Below are 16,632 nucleotides of genomic sequence, written 5' to 3'. Positions count from 1 at the left end.
TCTTCGTGACACTCTCATGGGCAAAGAAATTGTGAGGTTTGCCAAAAGTAGATGCAAGCTGGTCACTGAAAGGTGATGGGTGGGGAGCGCTTTAAGAGGAGAGAAAACTACAAGTCCCAGAATCCAACGCGCGCGACGTCACCGGAGGGCGGCGGGTGCCCAAATAAATAAAAAGTTAATCAAAAAAAAGTCAATCGGAGAAGGCGAATGACATTTTTTTTAAAATATTTTTTCCGGTGGAATTAGGAGAGAGAGGGGAAAAAAATCGTTTGGGGTATTTTGCGGAAACAGGATGACGTCACAAATGCGGAGGGGGCGGGAGAGTGAGCGGCTGCGCGCGCGCCCACACCCCCAGGCGGAGGCGGAGTGGCAGCAGTGCGGAGGGATACGGCTCCGGTGAGGCCCAGTTAACCAGCTCGCGCTGTTTGAATTCGGCGAGAAATGTCGTTGAGATACGAGGCGGTGAAGCGGTCGGAGCAACCTTCGGCCGAAGAGCGGCAGGTGAGGCGGATCGGGAGCCTTCAGTCCAGCGGGAGCGGCGGGTTTTACAGCCTGCTTGAAAAGTCGGCCTCGATCGAAGCCCACACACGGTGCGGCCATCGCTTCATATTGAGAGAGAGCGAGGGAGTGGGGAAAGCGGCCTGTGCGAGGCTGGCCCTCTCTCCTCCGCGGGGAAGAGATTGAACAGCCGCTCTATCCCCTCTTCCCCCGCTCAATTCCCAGCCTGCCGGCGCTCCGGTTCTGCCTAGTCTCTTGGGAGGCCGGCAGCATTGCAGAAAGAGCCCATTGCAGCTCCTGCTGGTCCCAACCTGCATCTCTCTGAACCCCTTCCCCAAGGGGATTACGGGTGCCATTGCAGCGGTTTGCTCCCAGTCCCGGGACGCCTTTGGTGCACAATGCGCCAGTGAATGCAGCTGTTGGAGGACATGTGAGCCAGTGATTGAATGGCCCCCCAGTGTGTGTGTCCCAGTGCTGCCACTGACCATGGTAACACTGGCCATCTGTAGGGAGGTTGCATTATTTCTGCTGCGTCTATCTCCTGCGGCACAACACAGCCTATTCCTAATTGGAAGCATTGAAGCTTGCATATGTGTCGATTTTTTAAATTTTATTTACTGTATCCGCTGAGCTGAGGGACAGTTGTGACTACAGGTCCTGATTTTGCTGAGGCATTCATACTAAAGTTTAGTGTCTGTTTGAAGTGGTTTTGACTTTAACTGTACCCTTTTCTTGCTCCTTCTCACCCCAAATTGGGCTGGTCCCAATTCTGGATTCAGGCTGCCGTTACACTATAACTGCAGGGTTGGTGTGATATTAAATCACTTTGGCCTGGCACTAGTTATAGGGTGAATACACCCTTTCTCTTGCACTGCTACCATCCTGAATGGGGCAAATTAAGGAATGCATTCTGTTGGTTAATGTAATTGTACAGTGTTTTAGTAATGCACAAAACTTAATGTTGCTTTGGTGGCATGAAAGCATTTCTATTGTTATTAACCCTGTCTACATTGACTTGTTTCTGTGCTGTAAAATTCTTTTGGCCCAACTGGTCTATGCTGGTGTTTATGCTCAACATGAGCCTCTTCCCACCTTACTTCATCTCACTCGTGTCAACAGGTCCTTCTATTCCTTTCTCCCTCATGTTCTTGTCTAGTTTTCCCCTTTAAATGCATCTATGCTATTCACCTCGACCATTACATGCAGCAAGTTCTACTCTGGGTGAAGAAGTTTCTCCTGACATCCTTATTGGATTTATTAGTGACTGTCTTGTATTTATGGCCCCTAGTTTTGGACTCTACCACAAGTGAAAACATCATCTCTACATCTACTCCATCGAGCCCCTTCATAATTTTAAAGACCCCTATTGGGTCAACTTTCAGTCATTTTTTTCTGGAAAAAAGAGTAGCAGTCTGTTTAATCTTTCCTTATACTGTAATTGTACCCTCAGTTCTGGTAACGTCCTTGTAAATCTTTTTTGCACTTTCTCCTCTATCCTTTCTACAATATGGAGACCAGAACTGTGCACAATATTCCAAGTGCGGTCTAATCCAAGGTGCTATACAAGTTTAACAGAATTCAAAAGTAGAGATATTATATTTCTATAGACATGACCCCCACTGCTTTATTTGCACTTTTTCTAGCTTTGTTAACCAACATTAATACTTTTAACAATTTGTGAATCTATCCCTAGATCCATTTGCACAGTAGGAGGCCATGCAGCCCATGGTGCCAGTGTTGGCTCTTTGAAAAAGCTCTTTGACTTCCCGGCTCTTTCCTCATTGCCATGCCAACTTTCCCTCCCAAGTATTCATCAAATTCCCTTTTGAAAGTTATTAACTTGCTTCCAACACCATTTCAGGCAGTGCATTCCAGATCTTCATAACTCGTGTTTATATATTGTCCTCATGTCACCTCTGGTTCTTTTGCCAATTACCTTAAATCTGTGTCCTCTGGTTACCAGCCCTTCTGCCACTGGAAACAGTTTACTCTCGAAACCCTTCATGATTTTGAACACCTCTATCAAATCTCCCCTCCTCCTTCTCTGCTCTGAGATCCCCAGCTTCTCTAATCTCTCCACATAACTGAAGTCTTTCCTCCCTGGTACCATTTTAGTTAATCTCTTCTGCCTCCTCTAACATCTTGACATCCTTCCTAAAGTATGATGCCCAGAATTGAACACAATACTCCAGTTGGAGCCTAACCAGTATTTTATAAAGGTTTAGCATAGCTTCCTTGCTTTTGTATTCTATGCCTTTTTAACAGCCTTCAAAGACTCTTGTGTGCACCCCCAGATCTCTCTCCCTGCACCCCTTTAAAATTTTATAAAAGTTTATATTGCCTTTCCTCATTCTACCTACCAAATGGAATCACTTCACACTTCTGTGTTAAATTTCATCTGCCATGTATCTGCCCATTTCATCAGTTGTCTATGTCCTCCTGAAGTCTGTTGCTATCTTGCTCACTGTTTACTATGTTTCCAAGTTTCGTGCCATCTGCATACCTGGCCCCAACACCGACCCCAGGGAGACACCACTGCATATTTCCCTCCAGTCTGGAAAAAAAACTGCTCACCGCTACACTCTGCTTTCTGTCCCTTGGTCAACTTTGTTTCCAAGCAGCCACTGCCCCTTTAATTGGGTTTCAATTTTGCTAACTAGTCTGTTATATGGTACTTTATCAAACACCTTATGAAGGTCACATACACAAACCGCACTACCATCATCAACCCTTTCTGTTACACATCAAAGAACTCAATCAAGTTAGTCAAACACAACTTGCCTTTAACAAATCCGTGCTGGCTTTCATTTATTAACCTATATTTTTCCAAGTGCCAATTAATTTTGTCCTGTATTATTGTCTCTAAAAAAAAATGTAGCCTCTTTTCCATGGAGTAGCTGACCTCCTTAGTCCTCCTACCAAAATGCACCACCTCACACTTTATATTGAAATTCATTTGCTATTTACATGACCATTCTCTAAGTTTGTTTATGTCGTCTTGTATTTTGTCGCAGTCTTCCTCAGTATCAACTATACCCCCAATTTGGTGTCTGCAAATTTTGGTATTGTACTTCTGATTTCCGAGTCCAAATCATTCATGTAAATGGTGCAGTGGCCCCAGCATCAATCCCTGTCGAACACCACTTCCCACCCCCTGCCAGAATGAGTAAGTACTTTTAACCAATGGTCCTGCGCAAGGCCGCTCACCAGCTTTTCAATGGAAATAAACGCGCAGGCGTGAAGAATTGAATGGGCTGCGCAGCCAGTTAAAGGGGGCCGGCGCACAAAACAAATTACAGGGAACATTGCCTTTGACCTCTACTGTTCTCTGTTTTGTAGCCAGATTTACTTTGTGCTTTATATTAATTAAAATTAGATGCTTGGAGCCACTTATAGGACAGCTAGCTTTGTAAAATATAAGTCATTTGAATGACATTTCAAGCTGGACTCCATTTATTTCGTTTGGTTTTTTTTGCATTTTCAATTAAATTTGAACCCGTCCTCCTCCCTTATTTTAGGACTGCTGTGAATTGAGCTGTTACTATTGATTTGTGGAACATCAATGACCTGTTTTTCTTTACTTCTGTAAACAGCTGAAGATCAGTTTGGTAACATTGAAATGGTCTGCTGTGCAGAATGCCCCAATTACTGGCAGAATCCGAATGTTGCTGGATGCTCTGCCACTTCTGTATGTTAAAAATTAAACTTCAAGCTAATACAATAGCACAGCTGCTACCTTGCCAGAGCTGTCATTTTAGATATGGGCTTACTAAGCAAGACTAGCGGCTTGTTATCATCCATCTGCAGTCTGACCCAGTTTTTCAGGCAGTGTGCAGTACAGTGATCAGAGCAAATAAGCTCACTATGGTCTTTCTCCAGCGAATGTGGAGGAAGATGAGACCAGTTTGCTGAAGGTTACATGAAGAAACAATATAAGGTTATATGGTGAACTTGTAAAGCCTGATGTCCTGGTAATGGATGTGGAATCTGATGGTTTAGAGTCAGTAAGGGAGGAAGAGCAAAATAGAGCAATGTTGTATATATTGAACTTGGTACTTTCTGTCCCACCCCTGACCAAAATTAAGTCCAGATTTTGATTTGTCAAATCTTTTTAACTCGTTCACTTTGAGACTGAACATCTCAATCTCTGAATTGCAGATATTTCAGTTTTTTCCACCTGGTACAGTATTTTGTTACTAGAATTCATAATTCTGTAGGAATAGTTCTCAAATCCCTGAACAACAACAACAGCAACTTGTATTTATATAGCACTTTTTAAGGTAGTAAAATGTCCCGCGGTGTTTCACAGGAGCGTTATAAGACAAAAAACTGACACCGAGCCACCTAAGGAATTAGGGCAGGTGACCAAAAGCTTGGTCAAAGAGGTAGGTTTTAAGGAGCGTCTTATAGGAGGAGAGAGAAGCAGGGAGGTTTAGGGAGGGCGTTCCAGAGCTTTGGGCCTAGGCAGGTAAAGGCACGGCCACCGATGGTTGAGCGGTTATAATGGATGCTCAAGAGGGCAGAATTTGAGGAGTGCAGATATCTCAGGGGGTAGGTTGTGAGGCTGAGGAGTTTAGAGCTGGGGGGGGGTGAGGCCATTGAAAACAAGGATGAGAATTTTGAAATTGAGTGTGTGCTTTAATTGTGAACAGTATGTAACATACAGATGGCAATAAAACATACAGAATGTTTCAATGTTGAACAGGTACTGAACAATTTCAGTAAGTTACAGCAAGAGTTATGATCAAATGGCATTTGAACTATATATTCTCTTACGTTTCCTAATCTATTGGCTTTTCAGGAAATGGATGACACGGTAATCAGTCCCGAAAAGGCTGAGGAAGCGAAATTGAAGTTAAAGTATCCGAAGTTGGGACAGAAACCTGGTGGGTCAGAATTTTTGAGGAAACGATTACAGAAGGATGTAAGTATTTGTAGGAAGTAATTTTACTACATCTGTTAAACCTTGCAGGTGCTTTCAGATTTTTAAAAATGCTTTATATATACTCGGCATGTATACCTAATTATAGCATTTTTAACCATATATCAAATATGGATGTCTTTAAAGCCATATGGTTATTGGAGTGCAATTTCTTGGTACATAGTTGACAAGATAGCAAGCAATTTATCTGCAAGTGGGAATCTGCTAAACTAAGGTTATTGGAGAACTTGAATCTGAGTGACTTCTGCCTTCAGAGAAAGGACACTAGGACCAGCAACTCTGCTTAGCATTGTATAGAAGGAGCTGCGTTCTTGTTTTTTTTCTATCGGTGGCTGCACTATTGTACCTGTCTTAACAGTTTTTTTCTAAATTCTGTGGCTCTTTGCTTCCCAGAAGTTTTAAAAAAAATGTTTTTAGTGAATCCTCATCATTGGTGTAACTCCAGCACAGTGCAAAGGCACACTAAATGGTCCAGTATTGTGATGGTCTGAGCACTTTATTACAACAGTTTGTCTCCTGACAACTCAAAGTTAGGTGGTTGGGCAGCAGAACACTGCAGGCATGTAAGGACACATGCACCAAGATCCTCTGAGTGCTAAATCCAGCAGTCTAACTCTGGTGTCTCAGCTGGTCTACTGATGCTGGTCTGTCTGACAGTGTAACACTACCTTTGGTTGATGCAGATGCCTGACTTCAAGGATGAAGGCTATGGATTCTTCTGAGCTGCCAGAACTCTGCTTGGTCTGTTGTCTACTGGTATTGGATGATGATCAGCAAAAATATTCACTTCCCATATTTGCTGGAAGGCCATCATGTTGAAACAATGTTAAAAAGACTAAATCCTGCATCTAATAGCTGACACCTCTCTACCCAGGGAAATACTTATTTTTGGGACTGCCAAAATGGTCCATTTCAAGGAGCTGTTGGTCTGTGCCTTGGGAAACTTTGACTTTCCCAGGCATAGAATAAATGTTGGTAGAATCAGGTAAAATAATACCTGTTGGTATTCCCCCTTTTCCAGTAATTGTCTAAATCCTGTGTGATAGTGTTCCACATTTTAATCACTTCCACTTTTTTTCTAACCTCCTTTAAAATTTTTTGTGGTTAACTTGAAGTTGTGCCTTCCCATTTACCGTCTTTCTCTCACCTTTGGAAACTATGTCGTTCATGACCTTGTCGTCCCTCACCTTGAGGACCTCTCATCTCTTAAGCGTCTCCGCTTGGTGGAGAGATTGAGACCCTCGCTTCTCAGTCACTTCAAAACTAACTCCTCCTTTCTGGTGACATCCTAGTGAACCTACACTATTTCTCTTGTACCTTGTGGGGTGCTCCGAACTACAGAATGACCATTTAGCATGTACTTTGTAATTTCATCTTGTATTTTACTCTAGTTTACCATTTTGTTTTGAGTAGGGGTGTTACATTTGCCACCCTCGAGTTCTCTAGCACAATTTTCCTTTCCAAAGAACTTTAGAAAATTGTTCGCCTCTCTTCCCTAGTTTCCTTTGGGATCCTTGGATGTAAATCCTGTTATTTATCTATCTTTAAGTTTGAGTAACTTTAATATCATTTGTCTTTGAATAACTGTTCCACACCCACCTTTGCTGGTACAATTACAATATCAACCTCTGTGAAAACTGAGCTGAAGTATTTTCGCCATCCCTCATCTAACACTAAAACTTTTCTCCTTCATCGCTTGGTGACTCTACCTTACTTTGATTCTCCTCTTACTGCTAATGTGTCTAAATAAAGCATTTTTTGATCATACTTTTTTTTAAACTCAGTTTCTCTCTCTCTCCTCCCCCAGCTGCCTTTTGGAGCTTTAATATTTGCCATATGTGCCCTGTAATCAATGCTTTTTAACTTTTGAATTTTGCTTTAACAGCCCCTTCAATCCATCGGGCCCCAGCCTACTATATGCTCTTTCTTACTGGATGCACTTGATTTGTACACGTCCATCTCTGATTTGAGCATGCTGAGCTCTGGGTCTGTTTGCTAGACCTCCCCTCCATTTTAACCTGGGCAAGATCCCTCTTCTCTCCAGATTTTTTACCCCCCAGTCATGTTCCCTTTCCCTCAACCTTTTTTCTTTTCCTTCTATTAAGTCAATTGTGTTGTGGTCATTGTTCTCTCCCAAATGCTCTCCTATTTGCTAGGAGCCAGAACAAGCAATGCTTCTTTCCTTACTGTTGCAATGTTATGACTGAGAAAAATAATGCTGAACACGAATGTAAAACATCTTTTGTTTTCACAACCAAACACTTTCACTGTCCCAGTTTGTTTGGGTAATTGAAATTATAACTCTTGATGCCTCTACGTTGTTTAAAAATGTGCCTATTTCCTTCATACTGTCTGGTCTGTAATACACTATCAGTAATGTGACTGATCCTTTGCTCTGCCTCAATTTAATCCAAAGGGATTCTGATTGGATCACTTCTCTTTAAATTTGTATGTTGTAGTGCTAATCTTCACATACAAGCGATTTTATACTGTTTCTAATACAACTCCAGCTTCTTCCTTTCCTGTTTGCCTAAATAACTGACTGCACTTCAAAAAAAGGTAATTTGCTGGTTGTAGTTTTGGATGCACTGTGTACATGAAAGGGGCTATATCAAAATGTGTATTTCTTTTGTCTTTTTACTCTTTTCACCCATCTCTATTTGCATATATGTGCAGCATTTTAATTGAAGTTTTTTTGTAAAAGCTAATTGCAATAGGGTGTTTTGCGGTGCAAAACCTCATGCTAAAATTGCTGATGGTGAGGTATTGCGAATTATGACTATCAAAAGCTAAACTTGTAACTAGTTATGATCAAGTTTTAAAAATAGAATGATTGCTTCAGTGTGAACTAATTTTGTTTATGTTGCAGCCAAAGTACTTTGATTCAGGAGATTACAACATGGCTAAAGCTAAAATCAAGAACAAGCAGCTGTCAAACAGTGGAGCAGACAAGAACCAAGTGACTGGGGAACACATTCCCACTCCGCAAGATCTGCCTCAGAGAAAACCTTCTCTTGTTGCTAGCAAACTGGCTGTCTGATACCTCCATGAAGAATGCATAAAACTCTTGTCATTCCTCTTTCTTGCTATTAATTCCTGTGTTTTAGCTTTTTTCTTGTGCCATTACATCAACATGACTGACAGCTTGGCAGATAACTACAGTATAATGCTGTTGTTGCAAGAAAGTCCTGTAAACACAGACTGAGGACCAGCCTGGGATTTCATAAACTATAAACCATGCACTGATGACAAGGACTTTGATGTTAAAAATAGGAAGTAGTGGACTACGATACTGAGGCACAAATGTACATATAGTAACTTCATGTAGAAGCAGTCCCAAGAAGTAGTGACATTAAGTATTTTACATTTTTACTGTTTCCAGTTTCCCATAAATTAGTATAAAGCTACTGTAAAGTCTGGATTGAATTAGGTTAGCCTTGATTATTTTTATTTTTCCATGTTCTTGTATATTACTAATCTCAATACTGCAAGTAACAATCCTTGTGGATGTTAACACAAAAATGCATAGAGCATGTTTGAAAACCAGGATAGCTGCCCATTCCTCAACTAGTCTTGAGAAGCTTAAAGAGCTTTAAACCTATTTAAATGTTTGTTAATTGGACAATATTTGTCCACTCCAATATAACCCTCCTCGACATACTTCAATTTATAACTACTTGTGCCTCTAGCAGTACTGAATGGTATTCACTAAAGATTGGTAGGTTAGGACTGTTGTATATTCAAGGTGATTGAAATGTGCATGAGCATAGACTGTGCAGTCACTTTGTGCCATTTTTGTAAATAAAATAGTTTTGCACAACATGTGCTGTTGCTGCCTTTAAGTACTGGGGAGTTATTTGTAATTAGCTGATTGCTCCAAATCTGCTCCAAATCTTGAGTATAGAGAATCAATTGAAATCTTCTCTGCACTGTTGAAGTTCCAGTGCTGTAAAACAATAGGGTGCTCCATGTCCTCCAAACATCACTGAGGAAGATCAGCCACTTTGTGGCTAGTCGACAGAGCTGTGGGAATTATTAACCTGCCATCAGATGGGGACGTTGCAGTGAGACTTGAGGTACTCCTTGAAAGAAATCTTGCTTCCAAACACTTCAAGTTAGCATTTACAATAATTCACATACTCAAGTGTTCAAATAATCACTATCCGTTGTTCAATGTGTATGTGGATACAATCCTCGCAGACTTGTGCTAACATTTGCCAATTGGATTCATTTGATCTGCCTGCAGTTGTACCAAATTGGCTAATTCCCATATACATCTACAACCAGTCTAGATAGTGATCATGTTTGGGACAGTAATTGCATCAATTCATTCCAAATGGTTAACCATCAAGGGCAAATAGGCATCATCTATTGGCTGATCAAGTTGCGCTCTCACTGACCTGATGAATTTGGTGAAGATGCAAGACTGGCTGATTTGACAGCAGGTTGGGAGTAGTATGTTGTATATTGCAATAAAGTTCAAAACTTGAATGCTAGCTATAATATCTTGATATGTTGCCAGTCAATTGTAAGTTTGTCTGCCTTAAATTTTGTATTAAATTATACATGTTCAAAGAACAGTGCTGTTTTATTCCTCTGAACAGTACTTTACAAAATTGATTCCTCCTTCGTGCAAGTGCAGCCTCCACCCTGCAGGCTGTCTCTTTCAAAGAACTAAGAAATGGGATTGTGGCTCTACCACAGCATAGCAACAATATATTATGATGTGGAGGCTACTGTGAACAAAAGCTCTTGAGGGACTTTGGATTTGCTCCCTCATTTGTATAAAAATCCTATGCTGATGTGTGGAGAATAATCCAATCTTTAATGAGGAAGAGCATATGAAAGGTAGGTGATATAACTCTGATATTAAGGGGGTAGTTTAGGTGCTTAGTGTTTTAGGCTGAATATACCATGTTGGTAGCTTCCTTCAGTTGCAGAGAAAAACAAGTCTTTGAATTTCCAATGTTTTATTCTAGCCTTTATTTCATAATATCCAAGTGCATGTTAAGATTAGTGGGAACTGAATGCATCAACGGGCCCAGGGAATTACCAATAGAAACTGCTGGAAACACTCAGCAGGTCAGGCAGCATCTGTGGAGAGAGAAACAGTTAACGTTTCAGGTTTGGGACCCTTCACCAGACCTGAAACGTTAAGCCTGTTTCTCTCCACAGATGCTGCCTGGCCTGCTGAGTTTCCATAATTTTCTGTTGTTTCAGATTTCTAGCATCTGCAGTATTTTGCTATTGTACCAGGGGATGACCTATTTACACTGGAACAGGAAAAGTCCCTATTTCAGACATTAACTCTATTTTGCCATAATCCCACATTCTATGTTCAATTCTCAGAACTCTCAGTATCTGCATCAGTAACCTTCCCAGGTGTTTAATGTGCAACCATTGCCCTCTTAAGTGACGTTCTACCTGACTCTTATTGCACCTAGTTTTCTAATTAATTTCTTCATCTCTGGTATTTGAACTCTTATCATTTACATGAACAAATTTTACCAATTCACTTGTAAGTGAAAGATTAACATTTATATGGAGCCTTTCAGGATGTCCCAAAGCACTTCACAGCCAATTAAGAACTTTTGAAGTGTGGTTACTGTTGTAATTTTGAACTTCAACTGGATCACCTCCATTTTTCTTTCTGAAGAAAACTAGCCTAATTTCCCAAGATTTTCCTTTAATTTAAGTTTAGTTGCCTTCTGTACCTTATCAAAGGTAATCTCCCTACTATTGGGTAACCAGAACAACGCTACTTAAGATGAGGTCTGATGAATGTGTTATACTGAAACAGTGCAACTTTTCTGATTTGTACTTCATCCCTCTGCTCACTCAAGGTGCTTCTTGTTGCCTCTTCTACATCACAAGATGGTTACATGGATTTATTCGCCACTCAGCCTAGGTTTTCTTGCCAATTTGTAGTAAAAAGAGTATAAAATAGTGAACTACTTTTAAAAAGTAATACGTACTTTTAAAATAAATTGGAAAATCTGCATTATTAACATAGCATGCTTTCAACCGTATCTACATACTGTGGGAGTGCCCACTACCTTTTTGGGTTTCTGGAGGAAAAAATCCTTTAGAAGCTGGAGGAAATACTTCCATAACCAGTTTTATACAAACTGCCCTTTGCTGAAGGTTCCAGGCTAATTTTCGGAAGTAGCCTTTCTGTTCCAGTTACCAGCAGAGTAAACGGTTCCACTACACTGGAAAAGCCCTAGTCCACATGGGGGAAAAAAAAAGTTACAGAAACGGGCAAGGAAGAATAACACTTGGGCACAATATCTCTGGTCAGGGATCAACAAAAAGAGGCAAACATTTAAAACATTGTAGAACTAAATTAAGCATCTGGTATTAGCACACGATAGTCACTATTAACTGAATTTTCAAGAAAGCATAGGTAAGATCCTTGCCACATTTTATTTTGCAAGGTGGGAGTAGAAGAACTTTATATTCCTCTACCAAATATAAATCCTCAGCCAGGGTTCCCAATTCTGTCTGCTATACGGTGATCCCTGTCTGAAAGTATATTCTTGTGGGCCTAGAATGAGGGTAGGTTGGTGCTCCGCTGTGAGGCTTCTTGTCTAGGTTCAAATGGCTACAAAACAGTAAGAGTTGAGGGTTGTTACTCAGATTGGCAAACGGTGGGAAGTGGTGTTCCACAAGGATCAGTGCTGGGACCGCTTTTTTGCAATAACTTAGTTAAATGTCCAGTAACTTATACTTGTGTAATAAATAATCTGCATTTATATATAAAAAAAACCAGGAAAAACCTCAAGCTGAAATTTCTGTAAAAATCACATGTTAAAGGTAAACTGTCTAAAATTCTAAACATTGAATCTAGGCGTAAAACGCAAGTGTTTTTTAATTTAATCTATAACATTGAAATGTAATCTACTATTGAGGTGGTCATATATATATTGAAATTATATTATGACTCACACTACATGAAAGCTATAGGATCCTGTGCTAATTTGACAGTATTAGTGGAAAGTAACTGGAAGTTCAAATACAAAAATTACAGATGGAAAGCTATCAGCACTGTCCAGGTACAAGATCACAGAAGAAATATGGAATATGTGACCTCTACTTGCTGTTTTCACTAGTTGGCCTTTGTTTCTGTGGGAGTGAGACTGGCGGGCTGGAGTATGAATAATGCAATAATAAAAATCAGTTCTTTATATCAATTATCCTTACCATTTCTATATGTCAAATTACATTGATTTTAAATCAGAATTTTCACCGGAACTTATTTTGGTGAATGTCAGTGATTTCTGCCATAAATTATCAAAACATTTGGTAATACAGTTGTACGTCTCATGGCTCAATATTTGCATTAACTAGCTGAGCCAAAACATTTCATCCTGAGGCCACATTAGAACCTTGCAGCTAATTTTGAATAATAGTTAATTTCAATGTGCAGTGTTAGTATTTTTTATAGTCCTTCATATGTCAAATGGGAAAGACCGCTAAAAGCCCCCATTCAATGAAAGAAAGACTAGCATTTATATAGCGTCTTTCACGATCACTGGACGTCTCAAAGCGCTTCACAGCCAATGAAGTACTTTTGAAGTGGAGTCACTGTTGTAATGTGGGAAATGCGGCAGCCAATTTGCGCACAGCAAGCTCCCACAAACAGCAATGTGCTGACCACCAGATAATCTGTTTTTGTTATGTTGGTTGAGGGATAAGTATTGGCCAGGACACCGGGGATAACTCCCCTACTCTCCAAAATAGTGCCATGGGATCTTTTACGTCCACCTGAGAGGGCAGACATGGGGATGATGGGGGGGCAGAGCCTCATCTAGGAATTGAATATCAGCAGTCTGTGTATGAAGGTAACCTTTTCATATAATTAAAAATCTGTAGGTACTCGAGATAAGTGATGAAGTGCTGGGGAATGTGGGAACTTTAAATCTATTGATGACAGCAGTACTTTTAGGTCAGATACTAGTAAATGCAATCAGCAGTATCCTTTCCCCCTCATTCTCTTTAATCCCAGCATAAGAGTCCTGTTGCTCACTACCCCCAGTGTCATTGATGAATCAGTAACCGATCGAGTTCTTGTCCTATGGACTTGCATTCATGTGGACCTGGATTGAAGCATCAATGGTTGGTCTGAGTAGATGCAGTTGAGTTTTGAAGTAAACTTGCTGCTCAGCAGGCTTCATTCCAAATCATACAAGTTGAATAAGTGCCACCTCACCTGCCTCCTAGATCAGCTTGCACCCTAAACATTGGTGCGCCTTGACTACATTGAAGGGATTGGTTGAATAAGGTTGTAAAACAAAAATAACCTACACGCACGATACATGTTTGCACGTGCATGATTTTATCTTTTTGTATTTTACATTTCAATTTTCTTCAAGTTGAGATACTGGACTATTTCCACTGGACTGGAGCAGAAAATGGTAAGAGAAGGTTCACTAGAGGTGTTTTAACATCATGAAGGGTTTTGATTGGGCGATTAGGTAAAGACTTTCCTCTGCTTAAGGACTTGTTGATGAGGGGTCATCAATTTAAAATTGTCACTGGGAGTGAGGAGAGGGGTTAGGAGAATTTTTTATTCATTGCCATTGGGTACAGTTGAAGCAGAGACCATTGTATCTTTTAAAGGAAGAGTGGTTAAACATTTGAAGTACAGGAAAATACAGGGCTGTGAGGAGAGAATTGGGCAGTGGGATTAATGATGGATTACTCTTGTAAAGAACTAGTACAGACATGATTGAACAGCCTCCTTCTGTGCTGTTAACTTCTATTGCTCCTATGATCAGTGTTGCGTTTGCAAGATAATCCAGAGGCCGTATGTAGAACTCAACTCATGTCGCTTTTAATGGCTGATGCAACCACACTCTTACAGGCCAAAGCAATCGAATACCTATATCCAATGTCAGACATAATATAACGATAACAGCACTATCAAACTTCATGTGCTCAGGCCAAGGCAATCGAGTACCTATCCCCAATGTCAGACATAACATTTCCGAAGGGGATTAGTGCCAATTAACTGCCTGTTAACAGGCAGTTTTTTGCCTAATCCCTATTTTTAGCCCTGAAGTGTGGGCTGTCCAACGGCTCCAAACCACGCCAAATTAGCGAGGCGGACCGTAGGTCTGCAGGGGTTGGAGGGGTCGAGATGTCCATTGTGCAGGTGAGTAATGGGTGCATGTATGCAGAGGTAAGTGTAAAGTGTTTTAATAAGTTTTACTTACCTTTACTTTCTCCTGCAGGCTTCCTTCCTTCAGTTCTCGGGAGTCCCTTAGTTCACCGGCACAGTTTTGCTTCAGGCTGATGCTGCAGTTCCTTGAACCATGCAGCATAGAAGGAGACCATTCAGCCCATCATGGGCTTTTTTACAGAGGCCAGTGACTGGAGGATCAGAGAGCGGTGGTACAGTGAGTGCTTAAACTCATTTTTGTGGGCTTTTTTTTTATAGAGGCCAGTGTCGGGAGGAGCAGAGAGCGGTGGTACAGTGAGTACTTAAACTCACTTTCGTGGGCTTTTTTTTTACAGAGGCCAGTGTTGGGAGGCGCAGAGAGCGGCATTACAGTGGGCACTTCAACTCACTTTCGCGGGTTTTTTTTCAGAGGCTTACCAATCTCACAGACCGGCGGCGGCGTTCTGGAGCCATGTCACAATTCAAAAAGTGACACGGGCAAGAGGAAGCAGCTGATTGGGTGAGTACGGCCAGCTGAGTATTTATACTACTCTATAGATTGTCAGTTAAAATTAATCGTTTATAAAATTTAGAAGGTCTTAATTTTTGTGGTTATAGTTTCTACGGTCTCTGTTGTGTATGGGGGAGTGCTGGTAACCAAGAGCCCTTGAGTATATCATTTAATTGTAGTGTAATTAGTGGTATTGATTTGATTTAATTTAATTTAAATTAATTAAAGGGTAAGTCATGGCAGGACAGCTCGGCCCCATGGCATGCTCCTCCTGCGCTATGTGGGAAATCAGGGACACTTCCTATGTCCCTGACGACCATGAGTGCGGGAAGTGTATCCAGCTGCAACTACTGACAGACCGCATTGTGGTGCTGGAGCTGCGAATGGATACATACTGGAGCATTCGAGATGCTGAGGACATCGTGGATAGCACGTTTAGGGAGTTGGTCACACCACAGGTAAAGGCTGCACAGGCAGGAAGGGAATGGGTGACCACCAGGCAGAGTAGTAGGCGCAGGCAGGTAGTGCAGGGGTCCCCTGTGGCCATCCCCCTCTCAAACAGATATACCACTTTGGATATTGTTGAGGGAGATGGCTTATCGGGGGAAGGCAGCAGCAGCCAACTTCCTGGCACCATGGGTGGTTCTGCTGTACAGGATGGGAGGAAAAAGAGTGGGAGAGCTATAGTGATAGGGGATTCTATTGTAAGGGGAATAGATAGGCGTTTCTGCAGCTGCAAACGAGACTCCAGGATGGTATGTTGCCTCCCTGGTGCAAGGGTCAAGGATGTCTCAGGGCGGCTGCAGGGCATTCTGGAGGGGGAGGGTGAACAACCAGTTGTCGTGGTGCATATGGGTACCAACGGTATAGGTAAAAAATGGGATGAGGTCCTAAAAGCTGAATATAGGGAGTTAGGAGGTAAATTAAAAAATAGGACCTCAAAAGGTAGTAATCTCAGGATTGCTACCGCTGCCACATGCTAGTCAGAGTAGAAATAGAAGTATATTTCAGATATATACGTGGCTAGAGGAATGGTGCAAGGGGGAGGGATTCAAATTCCTGGGACATTGGAACCGGTTCTGGGGCAGGTGGGACCAGTACAAACTGGACGGTTTGCACCTGGGCGGGACCGGGACCAATGTCCTAGGGGGAGTGTTTGCAAGTGCTGTTGGGGAGGGTTTAAACTAAAATGGCAGGGGGTTGGGAACCTGTGCAGGGAGACAGAGGAAAGGGAAGCAAGGATAGAAACAAAAGGCAGGAAGGAGAAAAGCAAAAGTGGAAGGCAGAGAAATCAACGGTGTAAATCAAACAGGGCTATAGTAAATAATAATTCTAAAAGGACTAAGAGTGTTAAAAAAACAAGCCTGAAGGCTTTGTGTCTTAATGCGAGGAGCATTCATAATAAGGTGGATGAATTAGCTGCGCAAATAGATGTAAACGGATATGATGTAATTGGAATTACGGAGAGATGGCTCCAGGATGACCAAGGCTGGGAATTCAGCATCCAGGGGTATTCAA

General features: G+C 41.5%; 1 protein-coding gene across 4 annotated transcripts; it reads left to right on the top strand.

The window, feature by feature from the left end:
- The first annotated feature begins 302 nt into the window (after window positions 1-302).
- Window positions 303-10,018, top strand: arpp19a (cAMP-regulated phosphoprotein 19a). 4 transcript variants are annotated; one of them, XM_085968665.1, is made up of 3 exons: window positions 303-396; window positions 5,300-5,422; window positions 8,310-10,018. In XM_085968665.1, exons 2-3 carry the CDS (start codon window positions 5,303-5,305, stop codon window positions 8,478-8,480), a joined length of 291 nt encoding a protein of 96 aa, XP_085824791.1. In that variant the 5' UTR covers window positions 303-396; window positions 5,300-5,302; the 3' UTR covers window positions 8,481-10,018. The 4 variants fall into 4 exon arrangements, with proteins under 4 accessions (XP_085824791.1, XP_085824790.1, XP_085824792.1 ...); XM_085968664.1 differs by having other exon boundaries at window positions 338-501; XM_085968666.1 differs by lacking the exon at window positions 303-396 and adding an exon at window positions 526-590.
- The last annotated feature ends 6,614 nt before the right edge of the window (window positions 10,019-16,632 follow it).

The sequence above is a fragment of the Somniosus microcephalus genome, chromosome 27 (genome assembly GCF_052327205.1).
Source record: "Somniosus microcephalus isolate GS21.2 chromosome 27, FLI_Smic_1.0, whole genome shotgun sequence".
Lineage (NCBI taxonomy): Eukaryota > Metazoa > Chordata > Chondrichthyes > Squaliformes > Somniosidae > Somniosus > Somniosus microcephalus.
This window is presented reverse-complemented; position numbering and strand designations above follow the sequence as displayed.

Bases quoted from the DNA above. Each gene is read 5' to 3' on its own strand.
- arpp19a (XM_085968662.1), top strand. From the start codon at position 4,118: ATGGTCTGCTGTGCAGAATGCCCCAATTACTGGCAGAATCCGAATGTT. The intron at 4,187-5,299 runs GTATGTTAAAAA...TTGGCTTTTCAG, and splicing joins CTGGATGCTCTGCCACTTCT to GAAATGGATGACACGGTAAT. The intron at 5,423-8,309 runs GTAAGTATTTGT...TTTATGTTGCAG, and splicing joins GGAAACGATTACAGAAGGAT to CCAAAGTACTTTGATTCAGG.